Genomic DNA, 22,215 nt, shown 5'->3' on the forward strand with positions numbered 1-22,215 from the left:
AGCCTCTAGACTCGGTCTCCACTATATACAGCCTTTAGCCTCCCCTATATACAGCCTCTAGACTCGGCCTTCCCTGTATACAGCCTCTAGACTCGGCCTCCCCTATATACAGCCTCTAGACTCGGTCTTCCCTATATACAGCCTCTAGAATCGGTCTTCCCTATATACAGCCTCTAGACTCGGTCTTCCCTATATACAGCCTCTAGAATCGGTCTTCCCTATATACAGCCTCTAGACTCGGCCTCCCCTATATACAGCCTCTAGACTCGGCCTCCCCTATATACAGCCTCTAGACTCGGTCTTCCCTATATACAGCCTCTAGAATCGGTCTTCCCTATATACAGCCTCTAGACTCGGCCTTCCCTGTATACAGCCTCTAGACTCGGCCTCCCCTATATACAGCCTCTAGACTCGGTCTTCCCTATATACAGCCTCTAGAATCGGTCTTCCCTATATACAGCCTCTAGACTCGGTCTTCCCTATATACAGCCTCTAGAATCGGTCTTCCCTATATACAGCCTCTAGACTCGGTCTTCCCTATATACAGCCTCTAGACTCGGTCTTCCCTATATACAGCCTCTAGAATCGGTCTTCCCTATATACAGCCTCTAGACTCGGCCTCCCCTATATACAGCCTCTAGACTCGGCCTCCCCTATATACAGCCTCTACACTCGGCCTCCACTATATACAGCCTCTAGACTCGGTCTCCACTATATACAGCCTCTAAACTCGGATTCCCCTATATACAGCCTCTAAACTCGGATTCCCCTATATACAGCCTCTAGACTCGGCCTCCTCTATATACAGTCCTATCCCGCCTGCTACGACGTGAATACACGGGTAGCGCCCCCTACTGGACACACGGCAGACCAGGCGGCTCCGAGCTTTAGCTCCTCCAGTCCCGGCCTGACCGCAGACATTTCCTGTTTAGCCGTCAGTAGACATGGCGACGAGCAACACGCAGACTGATGACGTCACGTTGCGTTGCAGCGGAAGGACACGCCTCTGGCTGAGGCCGCAGGGGATTGTGGGAGAAGGAGATCGGGCCGGGAGCCATTGAAGACGCCGCAGAGATGTGCTGAGGACTGGACGGAACAGCCATGAGCCTGAGCGCCGCCTTGTGCCTGCTGCTGAGCGGTGAGTGCCCGGGGAGGGAGCGGAGGAAGCACGGGGCATGGAGGAAAGGACGGAGGGCAGCGGGAGATGGCGGAGGGTTAATAATGGAGAAGGGGGAGGGGATATAAAGTGATGGGGGAGGGGATATAAAGTGATGGGGGAGGGGATATAAAGTGATGGGGGAGGGGGGATATAAAGTGATGGGGGAGGAGGAGATATAAAGTGATGGGGGAGGGGGGATATAAAGTGATGGGGGAGGGGGGATATAAAGTGATGGGGGAGGAGGAGATATAAAGTGATGGGGGAGGAGGAGATATAAAGTGATGGAGGAGGGGATATAAAGTGATGGGGGAGGAGGAGATATAAAGTAATGGAGGAGGAGATGTAAAGTGATGGGGGAGGGGATATTATGTGATGGAGGAGGGGGATGTAAAGTGATGGGGGAGGAGGAGATATAAAGTAATGGAGGAGGGGATATAAAGTGATGGGGAGGAGGAGATATAAAGTGATGGAGGAGGGGATATAAAGTGATGGGGAGGAGGAGATGTAAAGTGATGGAGGAGGGGATATAAAGTGATGGGGGAGGAGGAGATGTAAAGTGATGGGGGAGGGGATATAAAGTGATGGGGGAGGAGGAGATATAAAGTGATGGGGGAGGGGGGATATAAAGTGATGGGGGAGGGGGGATATAAAGTGATGGGGGAGGGGGGATATAAAGTGATGGGGGAGGAGGAGATATAAAGTGATGGGGGAGGAGGAGATATAAAGTGATGGAGGAGGGGATATAAAGTGATGGGGGAGGAGGAGATATAAAGTAATGGAGGAGGAGATGTAAAGTGATGGGGGAGGGGATATTATGTGATGGAGGAGGGGGATGTAAAGTGATGGGGGAGGAGGAGATATAAAGTAATGGAGGAGGGGATATAAAGTGATGGGGAGGAGGAGATATAAAGTGATGGAGGAGGGGATATAAAGTGATGGGGAGGAGGAGATGTAAAGTGATGGAGGAGGGGATATAAAGTGATGGGGGAGGAGGAGATGTAAAGTGATGGGGGAGGGGATATTATGTGATGGAGGAGGGGGATGTAAAGTGATGGGGGAGGAGGAGATATAAAGTGATGGAGGAGGGGGATATAAAGTGATGGGGGAGGAGGAGATATAAAGTGATGGGGGAGGGGAGATATAAAGTGATGGGGGAGGAGGAGATATAAAGTGATGGGGGAGGAGGAGATATAAAGTGATGGGGGAGGAGGAGATATAAAGTGATGGGGGAGGAGGAGATATAAAGTGATGGGGGAGGAGGGATATAAAGTGATGGGGGAGGAGGAGATATAAAGTGATGGGGGAGGGGAGATATAAAGTGATGGGGGAGGAGGAGATATAAAGTGATGGGGGAGGAGGAGATATAAAGTAATGGAGGAGGAGATATAAAGTGATGGAGGAGGGGATATAAAGTGATAGGGGAGGAGGAGATGTAAAGTGATGGGGGAGGGGATATTATGTGATGGAGGAGGGGGATGTAAAGTGATGGGGGAGGAGGAGATATAAAGTAATGGAGGAGGGGATATAAAGTGATGGGGAGGAGGAGATGTAAAGTGATGGAGGAGGGGATATAAAGTGATGGGGGAGGAGGAGATGTAAAGTGATGGGGGAGGGGATATTATGTGATGGAGGAGGGGGATGTAAAGTGATGGGGGAGGAGGAGATATAAAGTGATGGAGGAGGGGGATATAAAGTGATGGGGAGGAGGGGGAGATAAAGTGATGGGGGAGGAGGAGATATAAAGTGATGGGGGAGGGGGATGTAAAGTGATGGGGGAGGAGGAGATGTAAAGTGATGGGGAAGGGGATATTATGTGATGGAGGAGGGGGATGTAAAGTGATGGGGGAGGAGGAGATATAAAGTGATGGGGGAGGAGGAGATATAAAGTGATGGGGGAGGAGGAGATATAAAGTGATGGGGGAGGAGGAGATATAAAGTGATGGGGGAGGAGGAGATATAAAGTGATGGGGGAGGAGGAGATATAAAGTGATGGGGGAGGAGGAGATATAAAGTGATGGGGGAGGAGGAGATATAAAGTGATGGGGGAGGAGGGGATATAAAGTGATGGGGGAGGAAGAGATATAAAGTGATGGGGGAGGAGGAGATATAAAGTGATGGGGGAGGAGGAGATATAAAGTGATGGGGGAGGAGGAGATATAAAGTGATGGGGGGGGGGAGATATAAAGTGATGGGGGAGGAGGAGATATAAAGTGATGGGGGAGGAGGAGATATAAAGTGATGGGGGAGGAGGAGATATAAAGTGATGGGGGAGGAGGAGATATAAAGTGATGGGGGAGGAGGAGATATAAAGTGATGGGGGAGGAGGAGATATAAAGTGATGGGGGAGGAGGAGATATAAAGTGATGGGGGAGGAGATATAAAGTGATGGGGGAGGAGGAGATATAAAGTGATGGGGGAGGAGGAGATATAAAGTGATGGGGGAGGAGGAGATATAAAGTGATGGGGGAGGGGATATAAAGTGATGGAGGGGAGGGGATATAAAGTGATGGAGGAGGGGGATATAAAGTGATGGGGAGGAGGAGATGTAAAGTGATGGGGGAGGGGATATTATGTGATGGGGAGGAGGGGATATAAAGTGATGGGGGAGGGGATATTATGTGATGGGGAGGAGGGGATATAAAGTGATGGGGGAGGGGATATTATGTGATGGGGGAGGGGATATAAAGTGATGGAGGAGGGGGATATAAAGTGATGGGGGAGGGGATATAAAGTGATGGAGGAGGGGGATATAAAGTGATGGGGGAGGAGTCTGCTGATTATGGTGGTGTTAGTGACATTATGGGGCCCGGTCAGTTCCTGTACACATTAGGGCAGATGTAATACTTAGACAATGTGATCTTAGATTAGGCAGTTTAACCCCTTCCCGTCTCAGATATTTCTTATTTTTCTGTTCACAGAGTCACTTAATGTTTGCTGGACAAATTGTACTTTCTAATGGTACACACAGAAGTCTATGGAGAAGGGAAGGAGGAGAAGTCAGTAATTTATGGCCTGCCTCTATGGCATCTTACTAATCATTAGGGATAAAAGATCTTTCTGTGATCACAGAGCTAAGAGGAGTATACAGTATATGACTTCTCTGCTTCCAGCAGCCTCCCCTCCCCCCTCCATGGACTTTTATGTTAAAAGTAACTTGAAGACCAGGAAAGTGGAGAAAGAAGTTTTTCTCTTTAATAAGAGATCTTACAAAGCTTCTTATTTTTCACCTGTACTACTTATGATCATTAGTAAGGACACTTTAAGGATGGGTCAGATTCATCAAAGCCTCTCATTTTGGATGGTAAATCTTTAGACTGTTTTGTCTAACTTTATACCATATGTTGGTCAGTTTGTGTCACACCAAACCTCCTATCCCACTAAGTCACTCCCCGGGTGAGGAGCAAAAACTGTCCGTGACACGACCACTATAGTGCACAGCATGTGTGGCAGTTCATTGGTGCAAATTAAAGGGGTTGTCCAAGAATTGGAGCAATCTGTGTGGAGCCCAGGGGAGGTATAATAAAAATATAAAGCACACACACCTGTCTCTGGTGCTCTGTTGTCCATTGCCAGCATCCATTCAGGCTATTCTTCTCCTACCTTTAATTGTCTTCTCCAGGCCGCCATTCGGGATATAATCCAGTTTTCGTCAGTATGCAAATGAGTTCTCTCGCAGCACTGGGGGCGGGCCCCAGTGCTCAAACCATCTTCGTCTGGTACAGCCTCTCTTCGCATCTTCTTCCGGCACTGGATTCAAACTTCTAGGCGTTGCGCAAAGCCAACTGCGCATGCCCGCCGGCCACAAGAAAATGGCCACTTACACAGTAAGTGTAAGTGGCCATTTTCTTGTGGCTGGCGGGCATACGCAGTTAGAACCCAGCCCCGGAAGAAGACGCAAAGAGAGGCCATTCCAGACAAAGATGGAGGCGGCGCTGGAGAGTTCTCTCGCAGCATTGAGGACGCCCCCTGTGCTGTTTGAGTGCTTGGAACCGCCCCCTGTACTGCAAGAGAACTCATTTGCATACCGGTGAAAACTGGGATTTCTACTGAACGGCGGCGCGGAGAAGAATAGCCTATCTTAATGCTATTCCTACGTGATAGGCAGAAAAAATACAATTTTAATGATAGGATCCCTTTAAGCAAGAATTTCTGCACATTTAGCGCTTGTTCTGTCCTTGTTGCAGTGTTAGTCGTTGGGTCACCTTTTCCTTTACTTCGCTTTTCCAGCTGCCAGTACAAGTGGCGCCATTGTTTTCACCAAGCAGCCATCTTCCCAGGATGCCTTGCACGGCCGCAGTGCTTTCCTGCGCTGTGAGGTGGAGGATCCAGCTAGGATTCAGTTTCAGTGGTTGCAAAATGGGCTTCCTGTGAAGGACACGGAGCGGCGCTTTCAGGAGGGCGGAAGTTTGACAATCACTGCGGTGGACCGGAAACTGGACGCTGGAAATTTCCAATGTGTGGCGAAGGATCTGAGCAGCGGGGAGGAGGAGAGGAGCGTCAATGCTTCATTCAACATTAAGTGTAAGTTTCAGGCAGTGTGGTTGGGGGGGTTGGCGGAGTTGGTGGAGACGAGCGCTCATTTGTGTCTACACTGTAGGGATAGAGAGCGGTCCAGTGTCACTACAGAGTCCAGGCAGCATCAGCGACATCCAGAGCCAGTCACCGGTCACACTGCGCTGTCACATCGATGGACACCCCAGGTAACATGTTCGCCATGTCCATCTGCTTTTATGGCGTGGCTCAGTTGGCCACTCATCGCTGATCACTTTGCTTGTCTCTAGGCCGATCTGTCAGTGGTTTAGAGATGGGACGTCCCTGGCAGATAACGGGCAGATATACACCATCAATAACAAGGAGCGCACACTCACCATACGTACTGCAGCACCCGACGACAGCGGTGAATATTACTGCTGTGCACACAACGCTGCCGGAGATGTCTGCAGCAGCCGCAACTTCACACTCAACGTCATTGGTGAGAGTCAAACTTGTTTATAGTGTGTAGTCCCATGTATGGCGTGTCATATGAGGGTCATGAGTTGTGTACAGTGTGTATGCCGTATGGGGGTTCTATGTCAGGTATAGTGTGTGTGTAAGATGGGGGGTCTTGTGATGTGTACAGTGTTGTTTGGATGCGGGTCAGTATGTCATGTGACATAGAGTCAGCTGTTGTCCTCTGGTTTCTGCAGATGAGAGTTTCCCGCAGGCGGACATTGTGCCCGAGAATCAGGTTGTGACTGAGAACGAGGACGCCATGTTCCACTGTCGATTCTCTGCTGTCCCACCGCCAACTCTTGATTGGTTTTTCAAGGACACTCTACTGCAGAACAAGTCCCGGTAAGATTATTATGGAGCTGGGACTCGGGGATTTGGGGGTCAGTTACTGGACCCTTTCCGCTTCTGACGTTTTAATGACCCGGTTCTTGTCTGCAGGATCACAATTTTTCCGAACGGTTCCCTACTGATCACCTCTGCGAGGCTGCGCAATAACGGCACATATCGCTGTGTGGGTACTGGACTGCGGGGAAAGCCGGTGGTCCTTCATGCCACTCTCAACCTGGCAGGTAAGATGTGAGTGTAAGCTTGGCAGTCTAGCACTGGTCTATGTCATTGTGCCGCTCTGACCCCTGATATTTACTACAGAGATCGATGAAATGCGTCCGCTCTCCCCGCGGGTCCTCATCGATGACACCATTCAGCGCATAACCTGTGTACGACCACGAGGCCAGCCGCTGCCAACCGTGTGGTGGACCAGAAATGGCCATCGAATACCAGCAGAGGGCAGAGTGTACCAGGATGGTGAAGATCTGGTCTTCAGTCCCATTACAGAAATGGATGCCGGAACATACAGCTGCCTGGCCTCCAACACCGCAGGGAAGCGCAAGCAGGACGTGAAGGTCACTGTGGCAAGTAGGTGTCTGCCTGTCCCCTGATTTCTGCTGCTTGCCCTCTGACTTCCTCTTTCCAACTGCCATCCCATCCTCACCATCCTCCTCATCTTCTAGCGGCTCCACAGTGGGTGGAGAAGCCTCAGGACACCGGAATGGATGAAGGGAAGTCCGGATTTCTTCACTGTCTGACCCGCGCTTCATTGGAGCCAAGTGTCTCTTGGTACCGCAATAGCAACCCTATCTCTGCTGAGGTGAGTCTCCGGCCCTTAGCTGTGGCCTCTTACCTTTCTTCTCCCCAAGCTCAGTCAGTAATAACCGTTATGGCCGCCTGTTAACAGGACTCCCGATACGAGGTCTTCCCAAACGGGACTCTGAAGATTGTAAATGTTGAAGTTTATGACGGAACCGTCTATACCTGTGTGAGCAGCACGCCAGCCGGCAGAATTGAGGCGCAGGCGAGGGTCTTGGTTCAGGGTGAGCTGGGAGTGTGCATCCTCCATATTGTCATGTCTTGTGATCATGGGGGTGGTTGAGTTCATCTTGTGTTATGTTTTATTGTAGAAAACTTAAAGTTCACGCCTACACCCCAGTCCCAGCAGTGCATGGAGCTGGACAAAGAAGCCACGGTGCACTGCTCTGCAACCGGGCGTGAGAAACCCACCATGCAGTGGCTGAAGGCAGGTCAGTTCCATTCACATACTTCATATCCCAGCATGCACTGCATGTCTATATCAGCCACTGGGCATGGGTTGTGGTGATGCAGGAATTCTCATACCCATTCTTTCCTGACAGATGGGAGTGCTCTTCCTTCTCATGTGGATTCTACGGCCGGGCACCTGCACTTCCATCGAGTAAGCCGCAGGGATGCTGGGAATTATACATGTACTGCTTCCAACAGCCAGCAGGGGGAGATAAGAGCGTCTGTGAACCTTATTGTGGCAGGTGGGTCTACCATTATAATTCTATGTATACTGGGGTTCCATCTGAAACGTTGGAGGTTTCGGGGAGGGCTGGTCACATCTAGTGGCAGTGTCTATATAGATTCTCTGTCCTCTGCTCCAGTCTACATCAGCTTCAAGGTTATCCCTGAGAATACGACTGTCTACCAGGGACACACGGCGACACTGCATTGTCAGGCTCTAGGAGACCCTACCCCTAATGTCCAGTGGAGGGGACGGGAGGGCATGCTGGATGCCACCAAGTCATATCGCAGGTAGGCCGCGGAGTCTGTGGCAGTGGTTATTGGTGGGAATGCATGTGCTGGAGAGTTCTCATCTCCTTCTGTGTCCGCAGGATCCAGATTATGCCGAATGGCTCCCTGGTGATCTATCAGGTGTCCAGCGAGGACTCCGGGAAATACACGTGTTTAGCTGGAAATGTCTGCAACATCAAGCACCGCGATACCTTCCTCTACGTTGTAGGTGAGTCCAGGAAGGGCAAGAAGCAGAGGACACATACCTGATTGTATACATCTGAGAATGTCTTTGTAAATGTCCTAAATACTCATGTTGTACCCTGACCCGGGGGATGAGACCACGGGAGGAGAGACTGCTACAAATCCTAGGCGAGTCTGTGACTAAATGGTGGCGCTTTAGATGCTAATAATATATGCTGTGCCTCCGCCATACAGACCTGTGTATGAGAAAATGAAACCAGAATGGCAGAATAAGATGAGATCTAGCAAGAAAAAGTTTATATGTCTGAGCAAAGATCAGTTCTCGGGGGTAGATCTAGGATACGTGTGTATATATGTGTGTGTGTGTATATATGTAATGTAACACTGAGCTGTGCACCGGAAATACAGAATAGATGGGTTTTACCACCATACATTATACCACCCCACACCATAATCCCAGGAGTATGATCGGTGTGATGTCCCCTTGTGAAGCTCCCATCATGGCATTGCTTATGTGGTCAACAAATCAATCTACGGTATCATTGAGTGAGACAAAAATGGGACTCATCACTGAAGAGGATAGACCTCCATTCCAGGACTCATCATTATAGAGGATAGACCTCCATTCTAGGACTCTTCACTATAGAGGATAGACCTCCATTTTAGGACTCTTCACTGAAGAGGATAGACTTCCATTCCAGGACTCATCATTATAGAGGATAGACTTCCATTCCAGGACACATCACTATAGAGGATAGACCTCCATTGACCAGCGCTGACATCTCGGCCTAAGCACATAGTGATCTGCTGGAGAGATACACCAAGGACTCTCCGTACGAGGATTCTGTCACTCTCAGTATATGACAAGTGGGGATAATCAGCATATTGGTGAACAGGAGACATCGCACAATCTTCACGCTACACTTCATCATTATTTTCAAGTTTCATTTCATGTGTCTAAAAAAAAATTTGCTTTCAATCTGGCTTTTATAACCCTCTCACATGACTCAGATTGGAGCTAAGGCTGGAAAATGTCATCACCTGTACTTCTTAGTGACACCGACGACTTCTTGGATTTGCAGAAGTTGAGGACATGTCCTTCTGGGTGTTGTAATTTCAATGTTGAGTAGTAGATCAGTTATCGGGTATAGACCTGGGATCCCTCTGTATATAGATCAGGTATCGGGTATAGACCTGGGATCCCCCTGTATATAGATCAGGTATCGGGTATAGACCTGGGATCCCCCTGTATATAGATCAGGTATCGAGTATAGACCTGGGATCCCCCTGTATATAGATCAGGTATCGAGTATAGACCTGGGATCCCCCTGTATATAGATCGGGTATCGAGTATAGACCTGGGATCCCCCTGTATATAGATCGGGTATCGAGTATAGACCTGGGATCCCCCTGTATATAGATCAGGTATCGAGTATAGACCTGGGATCCCCCTGTATATAGATCGGGTATCGAGTATAGACCTGGGATCCCCCTGTATATAGATCAGGTATCGGGTATAGACCTGGGATCCCCCTGTATATAGATCAGGTATCGAGTATAGACCTGGGATCCCCCTGTATATAGATCAGGTATCGAGTATAGACCTGGGATCCCCCTGTATATAGATCGGGTATCGAGTATAGACCTGGGATCCCCCTGTATATAGATCGGGTATCGGGTATAGAACTGGGATCCCCCTGTATATAGATCGGGTATCGAGTATAGACCTGGGATCCCCCTGTATATAGATCGGGTATCGAGTATAGACCTGGGATCCCCCTGTATATAGATCAGGTATCGGGTATAGAACTGGGATCCCCCTGTATATAGATCAGGCATAGACCTGGGATCCATAGGTCAGGTAATAGGAATAGTCCCAGGGTCTGTGAACAGATCTATTAGATCATCATCTGCTGACATGACAGTGATTTGGTTTTGTTACAGATAAGCCCAATGTCAAGTCTGACCCCAATAGCAGCACCCCGTACAAGATGATCCAGACTATTGGGCTGTCGGTGGGGGCTGCTGTGGCCTACATAATCATCGTTCTGGGGCTCATGTTCTACTGCAAGAAACGTCGGAAAGCAAAAAGACTGGGCAAGAATGAGGGAGAGGAGCCAGAGATGGAGTGTCTAAACGGTGAGGGCACCAGTCGCGGAGCATTTGTGTTGTGGTTATTTTGTCACTTGTATGTGCTGATGGTTTTCTTTTCTTCAGGGGGCGCTGCACTACAGAACGGGCAGACGACCGCAGAGATCCAGGAGGAGGTTCCTCTGACCACTCTGGGGAACAAGAGGATGAGCTCCGGGGACAAGATCAACTTCCCCCGCAATAACCTGCACCCGATCACCACGCTGGGTAAGTGCAGTACCTACCTGTAGTCAGGAATGACCCTTCTGGGTCTGTGTTGTCAGCGGAGCACTGAGCTTGGCCATATGTCTTGATCCTTGTAGGTCGTGGTGAGTTTGGGGAGGTTTTCTTGGCGAAGGCTCAAGGCATTGACTCAGGCTCCAAAGACGCTGTGGTTGTGGTCAAGGCTTTGCAGACTCGTGATGAGCAGCTGCAGATGGACTTCAGGCGCGAGTTGGACATGTTCTCCAAACTCAATCACAATAACGTCGTGCGACTGCTCGGTCAGTGTCGTGAGACGGAACCGCACTACATGATCTTGGAATACGTGGACCTGGTGAGTCAATGGTCATGAAAGGAATGGGCACTACGTCATTGCCTTCACCCTATCCTGCTATAGGGCATATTGCCAGGGACTCATGTCTCCTGTTCTTTTATACAGGGAGACCTGAAACAATTCCTAAGAATCTCCAAGAGCAAAGATGAGAAAATGAAGCCTCTCAGCACCAAGCAGAAGGTGAGGGTGACAGTAGAGCGGGTATTGACCATGTCCCTCAGTATTTGAGTTAGAACTCCTGCATGCGGCTGTCATACCGTGAAGGATTGCTCTGCCGCTTCGTGTACCTTCCTGTCTTCATGCTGTTGTTTGTATATCCTCCTCTAGGTGGCGTTGTGCTCCCAGGTGGCTCTGGGAATGGAGCATCTCTCCAACCATCGCTTTGTGCATAAAGACCTGGCAGCTCGGAACTGTCTGGTGAGCGCCCAGCGAGTGGTCAAGATTTCTTCCTTGGGGCTAAACAAAGACGTTTATAACAGGTGGGTTCTGTTAGGTGACATTTGCCGTCCTCCTCTGTATCTTGGGTGGGGTGCGTGATACCCCCACCGTCCATAAATCTCTATGTTATGAGAGATTGACTGCCATATTGGAGAGCTCTATGTCTGACCCACAATAATGTCCAGTCCTGGTCACCTCCGTGCACGAGGTGTAAGGATCAGGATGAGTGACAACCTCTGTTCTGCTGGTCTTGCAGTGAATATTACCACCTGCGTCAGGCCTGGGTACCGCTGCGCTGGATGTCTCCAGAGGCCGTTCAGGACGACGACTTCTCCACAAAATCTGACGTCTGGTCTTTTGGAGTTTTATTGTGGGAGGTCTTCACCCTGGGGGAGATGCCTTACACCACCATGGCAGATGACGAGGTGCTTGCTGGTAAGTCGATTCCTTATCTGGGACTTGGCGGGCAGGACACCCATTGGTCTCTTTGGGTCACCATTGTCTATCTTTGGCTTCAGGTTTACAGGGTGGATCTCTGAAGTTGTCGGCTCCTGAGAACTGCTCTTCCCGTTACTATAAGCTGATGCAGCGCTGCTGGGCCTCCAGCCCCAAAGATCGCCCCTCATTCAGCGAAATCGCCAACACGCTGGGAGACTCGCCCTCAGACAATAAGATGTAAGGCTGCAGCGGGAGGGCGGTCACCAGGGACAAGCACAGAATCTGCCTCAGGGAGGGCGAGCACCGGCCAGACATTGTACACTACGCTGCAGCCGGTTGTGTCTGGTGCTGACATTATGGACCTTAGTGGGGGGTGCTTCCCCCCCATAACAAAGCACAATGCAGCCACCGCCGCCGTCCTCCTCCTCCTCATCACCCTCCATGTATGTACATACGGCGGTCACTAATGTTACGTCTTGTAGGAACATATTTATTCACAGATTAATGTTTAACCTCATGTGTCGGTACGAGCTGAAGCCACCTCAGGGCGACAGGTGCCTGATTTACGGTCATGTGGTCCTGTGACTTGGACCTTGTGCCAGAGACTCAAAGAATTTGTCCTCATTGGGGGTCCTTCCAGGCTCTGAGGCCTCATGTCTACAGTATTCAAAGTGCTCTCTGCTGCTTATTCGGCTGCAGCCGCTGCAGAATTAAGTGCCTAAGGGCCGCGCCAGACAGGTGGTAACACGTACCGGCATGCCAAATGCACGCCATGTGTTCCTGAACATGGCAGCCTGTGTAGATGCCAGGTCCGTCACGTTACAGTGGGGGGACGGTTGTAGCCTTAATCCACCTGTATGACGCGGCCCACAATAAATGAAGAGGGAGGCTGTGCAGCCAACTAAACACTAATATAACTGTCCAGTCCTGGGTTAATCACCTTCTGGGTTACACTGTCACGATGGATTCTCCATACCATGACAAGCCTTAGTGACCATTAGTTCAGGCTGTAGCTCAGTGCTGAGAGAATCACAGTTTAGGTTAGTGGTGAAGGGCCACCTGTCTGGGACAGCTCTAATGGACCAACTATCTGGGATGTGGAACAATGGTTAAGGGACCACCTGTCAACTACAGGGTATAGGGATCACATGTTCAGTTTTTAGGTCAATCCACCATCACCAGCCAGGGTCTATTAGAAGGCCATTCATAGACGTTTAGGTCAATACTGAGGAACTAGAAGTCCAGTAGAATACTGAGGAATCAAGGTCAACACTAGGGAAGCTGAAGTCTGTGTACTCCTAAGGGACCACCAGTCTGAGTTAACACTAAGGAACCACAAAGTATTGGTCAAATTTGAGGACTCAACAGTCTAGGTTAACACTAAGGAACCACAAATGCAATGCAAAGGGACCACCAGTCAAAGTCAACACTACAAACCAAAAGTCCAGTGTAATGCTAAGGAACCACCAGTCTTGGTGAAATCTGAGGAACCTCCAGTCTAGATCAAGGCTGAAGGACCGTCAATCTAGGTCAAAACTATGAAAGCACAAGTCAGTGTAATACTAAGGGACCACCAGACCATGTCAACACTAAGGAACCACAAGTCCAAAGTATTGCTAAGGGACCACCAGTCTAGGTCAACGCTAAGAACCACAAGTCCAATATAATGTTAAGGGACCACCAGTCTTGGTGAAATCTGAGGAACCTCCAGTCTAGTTCAAGGCTGAAGGACCATCAATCTAGGTCAAAACTAGGAAAGCACAAGTCCAGTGTAATGCTAAGGGATCACCAGACTAGGTCAGCACTAAGGAACCACAAGTCCAATGTAATGCTAAGGGACCACCAGTCTAGTTCAAGGCTGAAGGACCATCAATCTAGGTCAAAACCAGGAAAGCACAAGTCCAGTGTAATGCTAAGGGACTACAAATCCAATGTAATCTGAGGGATCACCAGTCTTGGGTCAAGCTCATTGATGAAGGACCGCCAATCTGGGCTCTTGTCAGTGCTGAGGGATTGGTCGTCCGCCCATCCTCTGACCCTGTTGTACCTTGAGGTCGGCTTGTTCATTGTTTTTTGTTGCTTGTTTTGTTTTTGTAGCATATTTTCCCATCACCGCGTCTTCCGTGTAACCCGCACCTCACACTAAGTGCCTGTGTAATGAAGGATTCCTCGGGCAATATACTTCTGCCTTACTATGTTCAGCGCAGGACGATCTCTTGTTTTATGAGGTTTTTTTTTACAGATTTGTTTTTTTATATGTTTGGTTACAAATTGTAGATTTGTTTTTAATATTTTTGGGCCGTTTTATCGCTCAAACTGCTGTTTTTGTTTGTTTTTTTATTTGAAGTTTTTCTTAAAACTGTTGCACCTGAGATAATAAAGGCCTTTTTATACAAGATCTGGGACTCTGCGTCATGAACCTTCCAGTGGTGACGGAGCTCGTAGTCACCGATTCTGTACTGGGTGGTGGATTTAGAGTTGGTTCAGCTCTTACGGGGGTGGGGGGGCTTGTCAGGCAGAATTTTATCTGGTTTGATGAGGAATTTGGTGTGGAATTTCAGTGCTGAAAAAAAAGCCTCCCATTGACTTCAATGTGTTACGCGCGATAAACGGAATCCATTGAACTCAATGGGATTCTGTTTTGCAGTGCTGATTCTTACGCAAGTTATTGTGCCAGAATCAGCGCCGCGTTACTTCGTGTGAATGTCCCCAAAGTCTGGTTTTCCAGCCTTCTTCTTCTTTCCGTTCAGGGGTTAACTCCCACTGAATTTCTTAAGACCCATTCAAATACATCCTGGGCGAAGAATAGGGACGTCCCCTTGGACCTTGGAAACCCTCCCTAAGGGGATTACTTGCTACATCCCCACATGGTGCTGCTAGCGGGACGTAAGTGAATAGTTGAAGCACAAGCTTCCCTCTAAGGTCACCCTCTTTATGGTACTTTTCTATTAACACGTGGGGAGGAGGTCTCTTTGCCCTCTTATAGGGTTGTAGTCATACATATTCAATTTATGTTGATTAAAAGTTCCCCCTGTCCTACCAGTACACAGGGGCAGAAATACCCCACATTGTGCTGCTGTTGGGACTAAGGGAAAACAGATTCTACAGCTACATAATCAATGATTTTATAGTATCAGGCCTTACAATTCAACCAAGTTCCCCCAATGGGAGTGATGCTTTTAAGTGTCGCTTTCAATCAGAATTACTATACCATATAATGGATGCATACATTATATACTCATACATTGTGTTATATGTGGAATACCCGGACCCAGACATAAGAACTTGGGGTCACAATTACGCTGAGAGCAGATATAGACAACAGTCTGTGCAGAGGCAGGGGAATCCGTATAATTAGACAATGATCAAATGTATGTTTTAACCTCTTCTATGCTCTTTGAACTACCTTATCACCATACAGTGACTTCATGTTCATGATGATGTGACCTTTTTGCGGCTCAGTCCTATTCAAGAGAATATTCTAGAAATTCCAGAACATTTTATTAGTCTCAATCTATTGTTTCGGATTTCCCAATTAAATTAGTCACACTAAATAAGTTATTAGGACTTGTGTTCTGTGAAAACCTCATAAGGCGCCCGGGCCCTCGAGGACGGGATGTGGAAACACTGATGTAACCGCCAACCCACTGCGTCTATCTGTATGAACATGCTCAATAACTTTGGTATATATTACAGTCAGAGAATGTGACTCTTGAAGTCCCCCCCCCTCCATGTATACAGTAATTAAGCGCACTGCAAAGGTCTCAGACATGGGTCAACCTATGGATGGCGGTGGCCATCTTGCCCAAGCTGCTTGCAACAGCATGTAGTGGTCACACGGGCACAATAGACTGGAGATGTACATTGAGGTCTATGGGGAGTGTTGTGGGCATGCTCTGTGACCTGCGCACAAGCCATTGTGCAGGCAATGGTGGACTGTATGTGTATATAGATGATACTGGTCACTGTAATCCTGCCTATACTTATGTGATGACTGTGGTGAAGTGATCTCTAAAGAGCAAGGAGGGTCAGACTATTATTAGGATTGGTGGTCAGAATGAATACAGCACAAATTTAGATAACTATCTCTACAAAGTTTAAATATACAAAAAAAAAAAAAAAAATGTTTACAGGATTTCTTTCTATTTTCTGTATGCGATTATGAGGGTGGCCATCTTGCCTGAATCTCTCCTCTGGTCTGTAAACATTTAGTGATATGCTCCAATAGATAAAACATGACATCCCAGGTTGACTTTATCGCCTCGAGAGAGGCTAGGGACAATACTATCAAGGTCCTTAACGCTGTTCACTTCGCCCGCTCCCGGGATCTCCCGCTCTGCCTTCTCTCCACTGACGCGGAGAAGGCATTTGACCGGGTGGGTTGACCCTTCCTTTTCGAGGTTTTGGACCATATTGGCCTGGGCCCCTCTATGAAGTCTTGGATTTCTTCCTTGTACTCCAGCCCTTCGGCATCCACTAGGGTCAATGGGATTTTGTCCTCTCCTTTCCCGATACGTAATGGAACTCGTCAGGGTTGCCCCTTCTCCCCCTTGATTTTTGTCCTCATCTTGGAGCCCCTTCTCAGGAAGCTTCTTCGACCTTCTGTTCTTTTTGCGTGACCCGGCTACCTCTCTTCCTGTCTTGATGTCCAAATTGGACGTGCTTTCCTGCCTAGCTAACTTTAAAATTAACTATCAGAAGTCTGAGGCGCTAGATGTTTCTCTCCCGACGGGCCTTTGTTCCTCCCTAGCCCTTGCTTTCCCCTTTCGTTGGACCCGGTCGGCTATTAAGTACCTGGGTGTGTTGATTACTTGTAACCTCGACAATCTTTTCACTCTCAATTATCTGCCATTACTCAGATCCGTTTGCCTGGATCTGAAAAAGTGGTCTAGGGGTACTTATACCTGGTTCGGCCGCTGTGCGATCTATAAAATGAATGTGATGCCTAGATTTCTCTACCTGCTGCAAACTCTCCCAATCCATATTCCCCCTAGTTTTTTCAAGTTACTCTACTCCGATCTGGTCAGATTTGTTTGGCAGGGTAAACGCGCCAGGCTGGCGCGCTCTACCCTGACCCTTCCGAAACAATGGGGGGGGCCTGGGTCTTCCCGACCCTCGCCGCTACTATGAGGCTGCCCTTTTGCATCGAGTCCTGGATTGGTGCCGCCACTCTCCCTTCAAGCAATGGATCTCCCTGGAAGTTTCTTTTTCGTGCCTTCCGCTACACCTGCTTCCCTGGCTGGACTCCGTCCCCTCCCCTTAACTCCCACTCCACGATTGGGCCCACCCTTCGGGTGTGTCGGTCGCTCTTCCGTAAGGACTGTCTCTCCCCTTCTCCATCCCCACTCCTTCCTATTTTGGGTAACCCGGTCTTCCCGGCGGGGCTCTCACGGGGTCCGTTCCGTATGTGGCTGGAGTCCGGCTTGCAGAGGGTTCTCCACTTCCGAGCTACTGGAGCGTGGCGTTCACTTGGAGATCTGCAATCGGACAGGGCCCTCCCTCTCCTTGGCCCCTGGAGGGCGTTGCAGCTTTCCCATTTCCTCTCCTCCTTCCCGGATCCTGGCGTTTTTGATAGACCCCTTACGGGTTTTGAGAAGGCCTGTGTTGGTACTGGTCTTCTGCGCCACTCCTTGTCGGAGTTTTATGCGATGCTGGTCTCCCCTTCTCCGGACCACAGACCTTCTTTCATGTCTAAATGGGAGACAGATCTCCCTCGGATGCGGACTGCTCTCGGATCTTGCCCATAAGAGCTCTATGGCTTGTAAACACCAAGAGGCTGGTTATAAGATCCTAACTAGATGGTACCATGTCCCTTCCCTGCTACACAAGTTCTTTCTGTCTGCCTCCCCTTCTTGCTGGCGCTGTGGTTCGGAGGAGGGGACACTCCTCCACGTTTTCTGGAGCTGTTCGGCCTTGCGAGAATTCTGGGATGGTGTCCACCGCTTGACGTCCCAGGTTTTTCAGACTACCCTTCCTAATACACCAGCCTGTTTCCTTTTGCATCTTACTGAGATCCCTCGCAAGGCTTATCGGAAATCTGCAATTCGCCATTTGATAAATGCCACTAGGGCCTGCATCCCGGCTCTGTGGAAGTCCCCTAACCCCCCCGTCTCTTCGCCATTGGATTCGCAAGGTCGAGGACATCCAATCAATGGAGGATCTGACGGTGTCCCTTCGGGACACTCATGAGGCTTTCCTGAAGGATTGGACCCCCTGGATTCTTTTCCAGGGGTCCGGGCTGTACAGGGACATAATGGGTTAGGCCTGGGCGGGTGGTGTGTCAATAATGGATGTAATGACGGGTCACTGGTGTTATCCAGAGAGGTGTTATCTTGAATTTTAATCCTGTCTACGATGTAAATGAGATAACTGCTGCAAAGAAAAATTACATAATTGGCAATTGTCTGTCTAGTATTTGGTCTAGTGGCCAGAGTGAAAACTGAACTGCAGAATGTATCTAGATAATGACTTGAAACATATTTAAAAAAGAAAAAAAATATATATATAAAAACTTGGCTTAACAATAGATAATTTCTGGTGACTCTTCCTTCAAGACCCCGTGACCCACAGAGAGGACAAGGCTCAGAAATGTGCACAAAATGATACATTTATTTATTGAAAGTTTTTTTTTTAATTTTTTTTTTTTTAATTTTCTATAAAAGGATTATTTTTTGTTATTCGTATGTACACAGTACTGCGTTTTACTCCACAAACTTCTCCCGGGAAAAATCCCAGAAAATTCCAATAAAAATAAATCGCACACAAGCACAACAAAAAAAAAAGAAAAAAAAAAAAAAAAAGAAAAATCAGAATAACTGAGAAGCCGGAGAAGTGAAGCCACCTCACAACATCACGTCTCCCCTGAGGAGATCTGCAGCAGCAAAAAAATACAACACCCTCTCCTGCCCTGAAGTGGGGTGCTAGCTGGGTATTGGGGTTCAACCCTGATCCCATCCATGTTCTGGAGATCGGAGTGCCAGGTCTACTGACAAACCCATCGGGCAGGTTGTCAGGAGTGACCCGGCCATTTAGCACTTTTAGCCCAAATCTTGGCAAAACCTGTGCCCCCTCCCACGGCTAGCACTGGGCTCCATCCTAATGTCAGCCCTATCCCAACTCAATCCTTCAGGGGAATGTAAAGTGCCACATTTGTGCCGAACTCCCCAACTTTTCCTGGGAACAATTCAGGGCTCAGGTCTTGCCCCCCTACCCATTCCTATAAAGGTGTGGAGACCCCAGAGGAGAGCAATCAACCTAAAGAGAAAGAAACCTAAAGGAAAAGCAGAGCTCCCGGTCAGCTTCACCCCTCAGGCCTGCCATGATTGTGGGGAGGTCAGAAGGTGTCCATGTAATAACCGCCATGGGGAGCCATGTGCGAAAACCAGGGCGGTGGCAAAAGTGACAACTGTCGTTTCTCGGTCACACTCTGGTTGGTCAGGCTCTTCACACCTGACCCCGTATGGTCTCCAGTCTTCGGTTCTTTGAACAACCTGAGTTTCTTGAATTCATAACCTGAAAATCACCCAAATAAAGGGCAACGGACTGAAATGACCAGAGCGGACCCGAAACTGGGCCCATCCATGACACAATGGGGCTTGGGAATAACATGAGAAAATTCTGGCACACCTGGATGTTACATGACGCAATAACCAAATTTGTTGGCAATCCACACACCGCACATGACGTATCGGTCCTGGAGGATGTCCCTCGGATATTGGATTGACCCAGAGTAGTGGACCAGAAGGAACACCAAGAGAAGAAGTGGCACTGCCGCAATGTGGTCTGTGCTGCCGATAATTCCCCTGGTGCTCCTTCTATGAGGAGATTGGGACTGCCACAAATTTTCCATGGATCACCAGCAAATTTGGTTATTGCTTCCCAGATCATTGTTTTTTTTTTCCCCACACTATTGCCTTCTGGAGTGAGATCCTTTTGGGGCACCACCATCCTTCTCAGTAATGACAGTAGAGCCCGGGGCCCCATATCCACTGCTGTATACTAGATCCCTAAATTATAACATACTCGGCCTGCCTTCATTTATTTTGCACCAGAGTCACGGTCTTTAAGGGCACTAAACTGATGAGCTATCTTGGAATAGGCCATATAATTCGATGAATGGGGGTCCAACCACTGGGAGACACCACTTCATTGGGATGTAATGCAGTGTATATTAGTTACACGAGTTATTTGCAGATTAGTCTGGGTGTCTTCCGATGAGGTTCCTTCAACAGATAATCGGCGGATGTTCTGGGTGTAAGATCCCCCCACCGATCCGATACCATGACTTATCCTAAGGAAAGTCATTCATATCTTAGTCCTCCTTTAAATGGATATTTGCTCAAGCCACCCCTGGAGAACATCACTGGAGCGAATGACCATCAAGGTATGACCACCACCAATAGATGTTGACACTACGTATAGCTTCCCCTTAGAGGACTGCATAGCGATCCTATTGCTGGCCACCACGTTATAGCCATCATCTGTCCTGTCCTGTCACTGTTATTTCATGTTGATGTTCACTCCTCCAATCATGACGGCCTCCACAGTCCCTTGGCTCTGGTTGATCTATCTCATGCTGTATTTTCGGGATTGCCCCTGACCCTATGGTCAGTACCAGGAGGGAGCACTGTGTCATCTCCATCTGACTGTACTGTGATGGTCAGCTCCACGAAAGGGTAGTAAACCATTCAGCATCACAACCTATGGCAATAACTATGGACTCGCCTAACGAGAAGGATAAATAATGGAATTACCTTGGGACTAAATTAGTAGCCAAGGCTCTCAATTTATCACTATCTGCCATTGTAACAATAGCAACTCGAAAGGCCTCACAAACAGCCGCTGCCCTGTCTATATACCCTTGGGGTAAGTTTACACTGCAGAAGACAATGAGGACTGAGGTGAATAAGTAGCATCGACATCCTGTCCAGATGAATGGGCTGGATCTTCAGGATTCTCTTAACCCCCATTAGCATGGTTGACCTCTCGCTGAATCTTGGCTCAGGGGTTGCAGCAAAGCCCCACAATGTCTAGATATGACAAAGGCCAGTGGACTCATCTTTTTTTGTATGGAGGGTCCATAATTTTTACCAAGGGTTGTCAGATCCAGTTTGGCATCAACAAACATCACACAAAGGTCAAGGTTCAGACCTGCAAACATGGAAGAATAAACCTGACATCAAATCACCCAAGGCCTCAGATCAAAGATAACTTTGCACATGAAGTGCAAGGAACTTTGGGGTAACAGCAATAAGGTGGGCCAGTTCTTATTTCTTCGATCCCCTTATTAGCATCCTTCACCTACGACACAGCGTAGTCAGATAGTGTGGAGAATTATAGTGCTAGAACGACTTCTAGAAAACAACTGCATGTGGTGGATTTACACTGGACCTGTAAAAACCACTTAAAAAACAACCCACATGCAGTTTTAATGTGGCTTTCGTGGCTCTGAGTCTAAGTCCACGAGGGTTGGTGTCTGCACTGAACTACATCAGGCTGTGTTCACATCCGCCTTATTTAATCTATTCTTCTGATCCATCATAGGTAAAAAGAACAGATCAAACAAAGAGGCGGCTCCGCGCGGACATCGCCGGGTGAAGGAGTTCTGCTTGCAGGACTTTATCATTCCACCCCAGAACGGATAGGAGCATCACCTAAAGCTCCGATCACACCACAGTGAAAATGGCCGTGAGACGTCCAGGATTTTTTTTGTGGACGCCACACAGCAGAATTAAATTCATAGTCTATTTACATACATGACGGTTATTTTGGGCAGTCCATGTGACAATCGATAGGTCATGACCTACTTTCTCCTGATTTCATGGACCTCTCCATACACTGTTATGTACAGGAGATCTGTGAAAGTGTTTTCCACTTTGGGCACCTGAATGCAGCCTAACACTGCAGTAGAATCTATGACATGGAGCATGCCCACAAACGCTGGGGCACGCCCACTATACACTGGATCTCAACACCTGATGGATCTGGCCACATGTAGGGAGCTTCCTATATGAACACCGGCTACGCGCTCACTATAGTCCAAGTCATTTTGTACTCAGGACCTCAGACAGAAATGTCACATTTCATACAACACACAGAGCTGTAATACAACCAAATGCACAACGCGCAGCCACCATGGAGTCTCCAGCCTCATTCGGGTATTCCCCTCCCCTTAGGCAGAAGTGGCGCAGTCACCCTATAAATAATACAC

At 48.5% G+C, this 22,215-nt stretch overlaps 1 protein-coding gene across 5 annotated transcripts; it reads left to right on the plus strand.

Annotated features, from left to right (window-relative positions):
- The first annotated feature begins 1,026 nt into the window (after positions 1-1,026).
- PTK7 (protein tyrosine kinase 7 (inactive)) lies at positions 1,027-14,372 on the plus strand. Of its 5 annotated transcripts, none has more exons than XR_012715295.1 (21): positions 1,027-1,138; positions 5,387-5,680; positions 5,757-5,859; positions 5,941-6,131; positions 6,346-6,493; positions 6,590-6,720; positions 6,800-7,066; positions 7,162-7,298; positions 7,386-7,521; positions 7,609-7,728; positions 7,840-7,989; positions 8,110-8,260; positions 8,341-8,468; positions 10,388-10,582; positions 10,661-10,801; positions 10,897-11,129; positions 11,235-11,309; positions 11,457-11,608; positions 11,824-12,002; positions 12,086-13,802; positions 13,911-14,372. XR_012715295.1 is itself a non-coding variant. In XM_075267279.1 (20 exons), exons 1-20 carry the CDS (start codon positions 1,102-1,104, stop codon positions 12,244-12,246), a joined length of 3,129 nt encoding a protein of 1,042 aa, XP_075123380.1. In that variant the 5' UTR covers positions 1,027-1,101; the 3' UTR covers positions 12,247-14,372. The 5 variants fall into 5 exon arrangements, 1 of the variants encoding a protein (XP_075123380.1); XR_012715296.1 differs by having other exon boundaries at positions 12,086-13,641; positions 13,722-14,372; XR_012715294.1 differs by having other exon boundaries at positions 12,086-13,345; positions 13,449-14,372.
- Positions 14,373-22,215: the final 7,843 nt, after the last annotated feature.

The sequence above is a fragment of the Leptodactylus fuscus genome, chromosome 3 (genome assembly GCF_031893055.1).
Source record: "Leptodactylus fuscus isolate aLepFus1 chromosome 3, aLepFus1.hap2, whole genome shotgun sequence".
Lineage (NCBI taxonomy): Eukaryota > Metazoa > Chordata > Amphibia > Anura > Leptodactylidae > Leptodactylus > Leptodactylus fuscus.

What these genes read in the sequence shown, in the direction of transcription:
- PTK7 (XM_075267279.1), top strand. Translation starts at nt 1,102, where the DNA reads ATGAGCCTGAGCGCCGCCTTGTGCCTGCTGCTGAGCG. An exon ending in GCAACCCTATCTCTGCTGAG is followed by an intron (nt 7,299 to 7,385) that starts GTGAGTCTCCGG and finishes GCCTGTTAACAG; the next exon opens with GACTCCCGATACGAGGTCTT. An exon ending in CATGCAGTGGCTGAAGGCAG is followed by an intron (nt 7,729 to 7,839) that starts GTCAGTTCCATT and finishes CTTTCCTGACAG; the next exon opens with ATGGGAGTGCTCTTCCTTCT.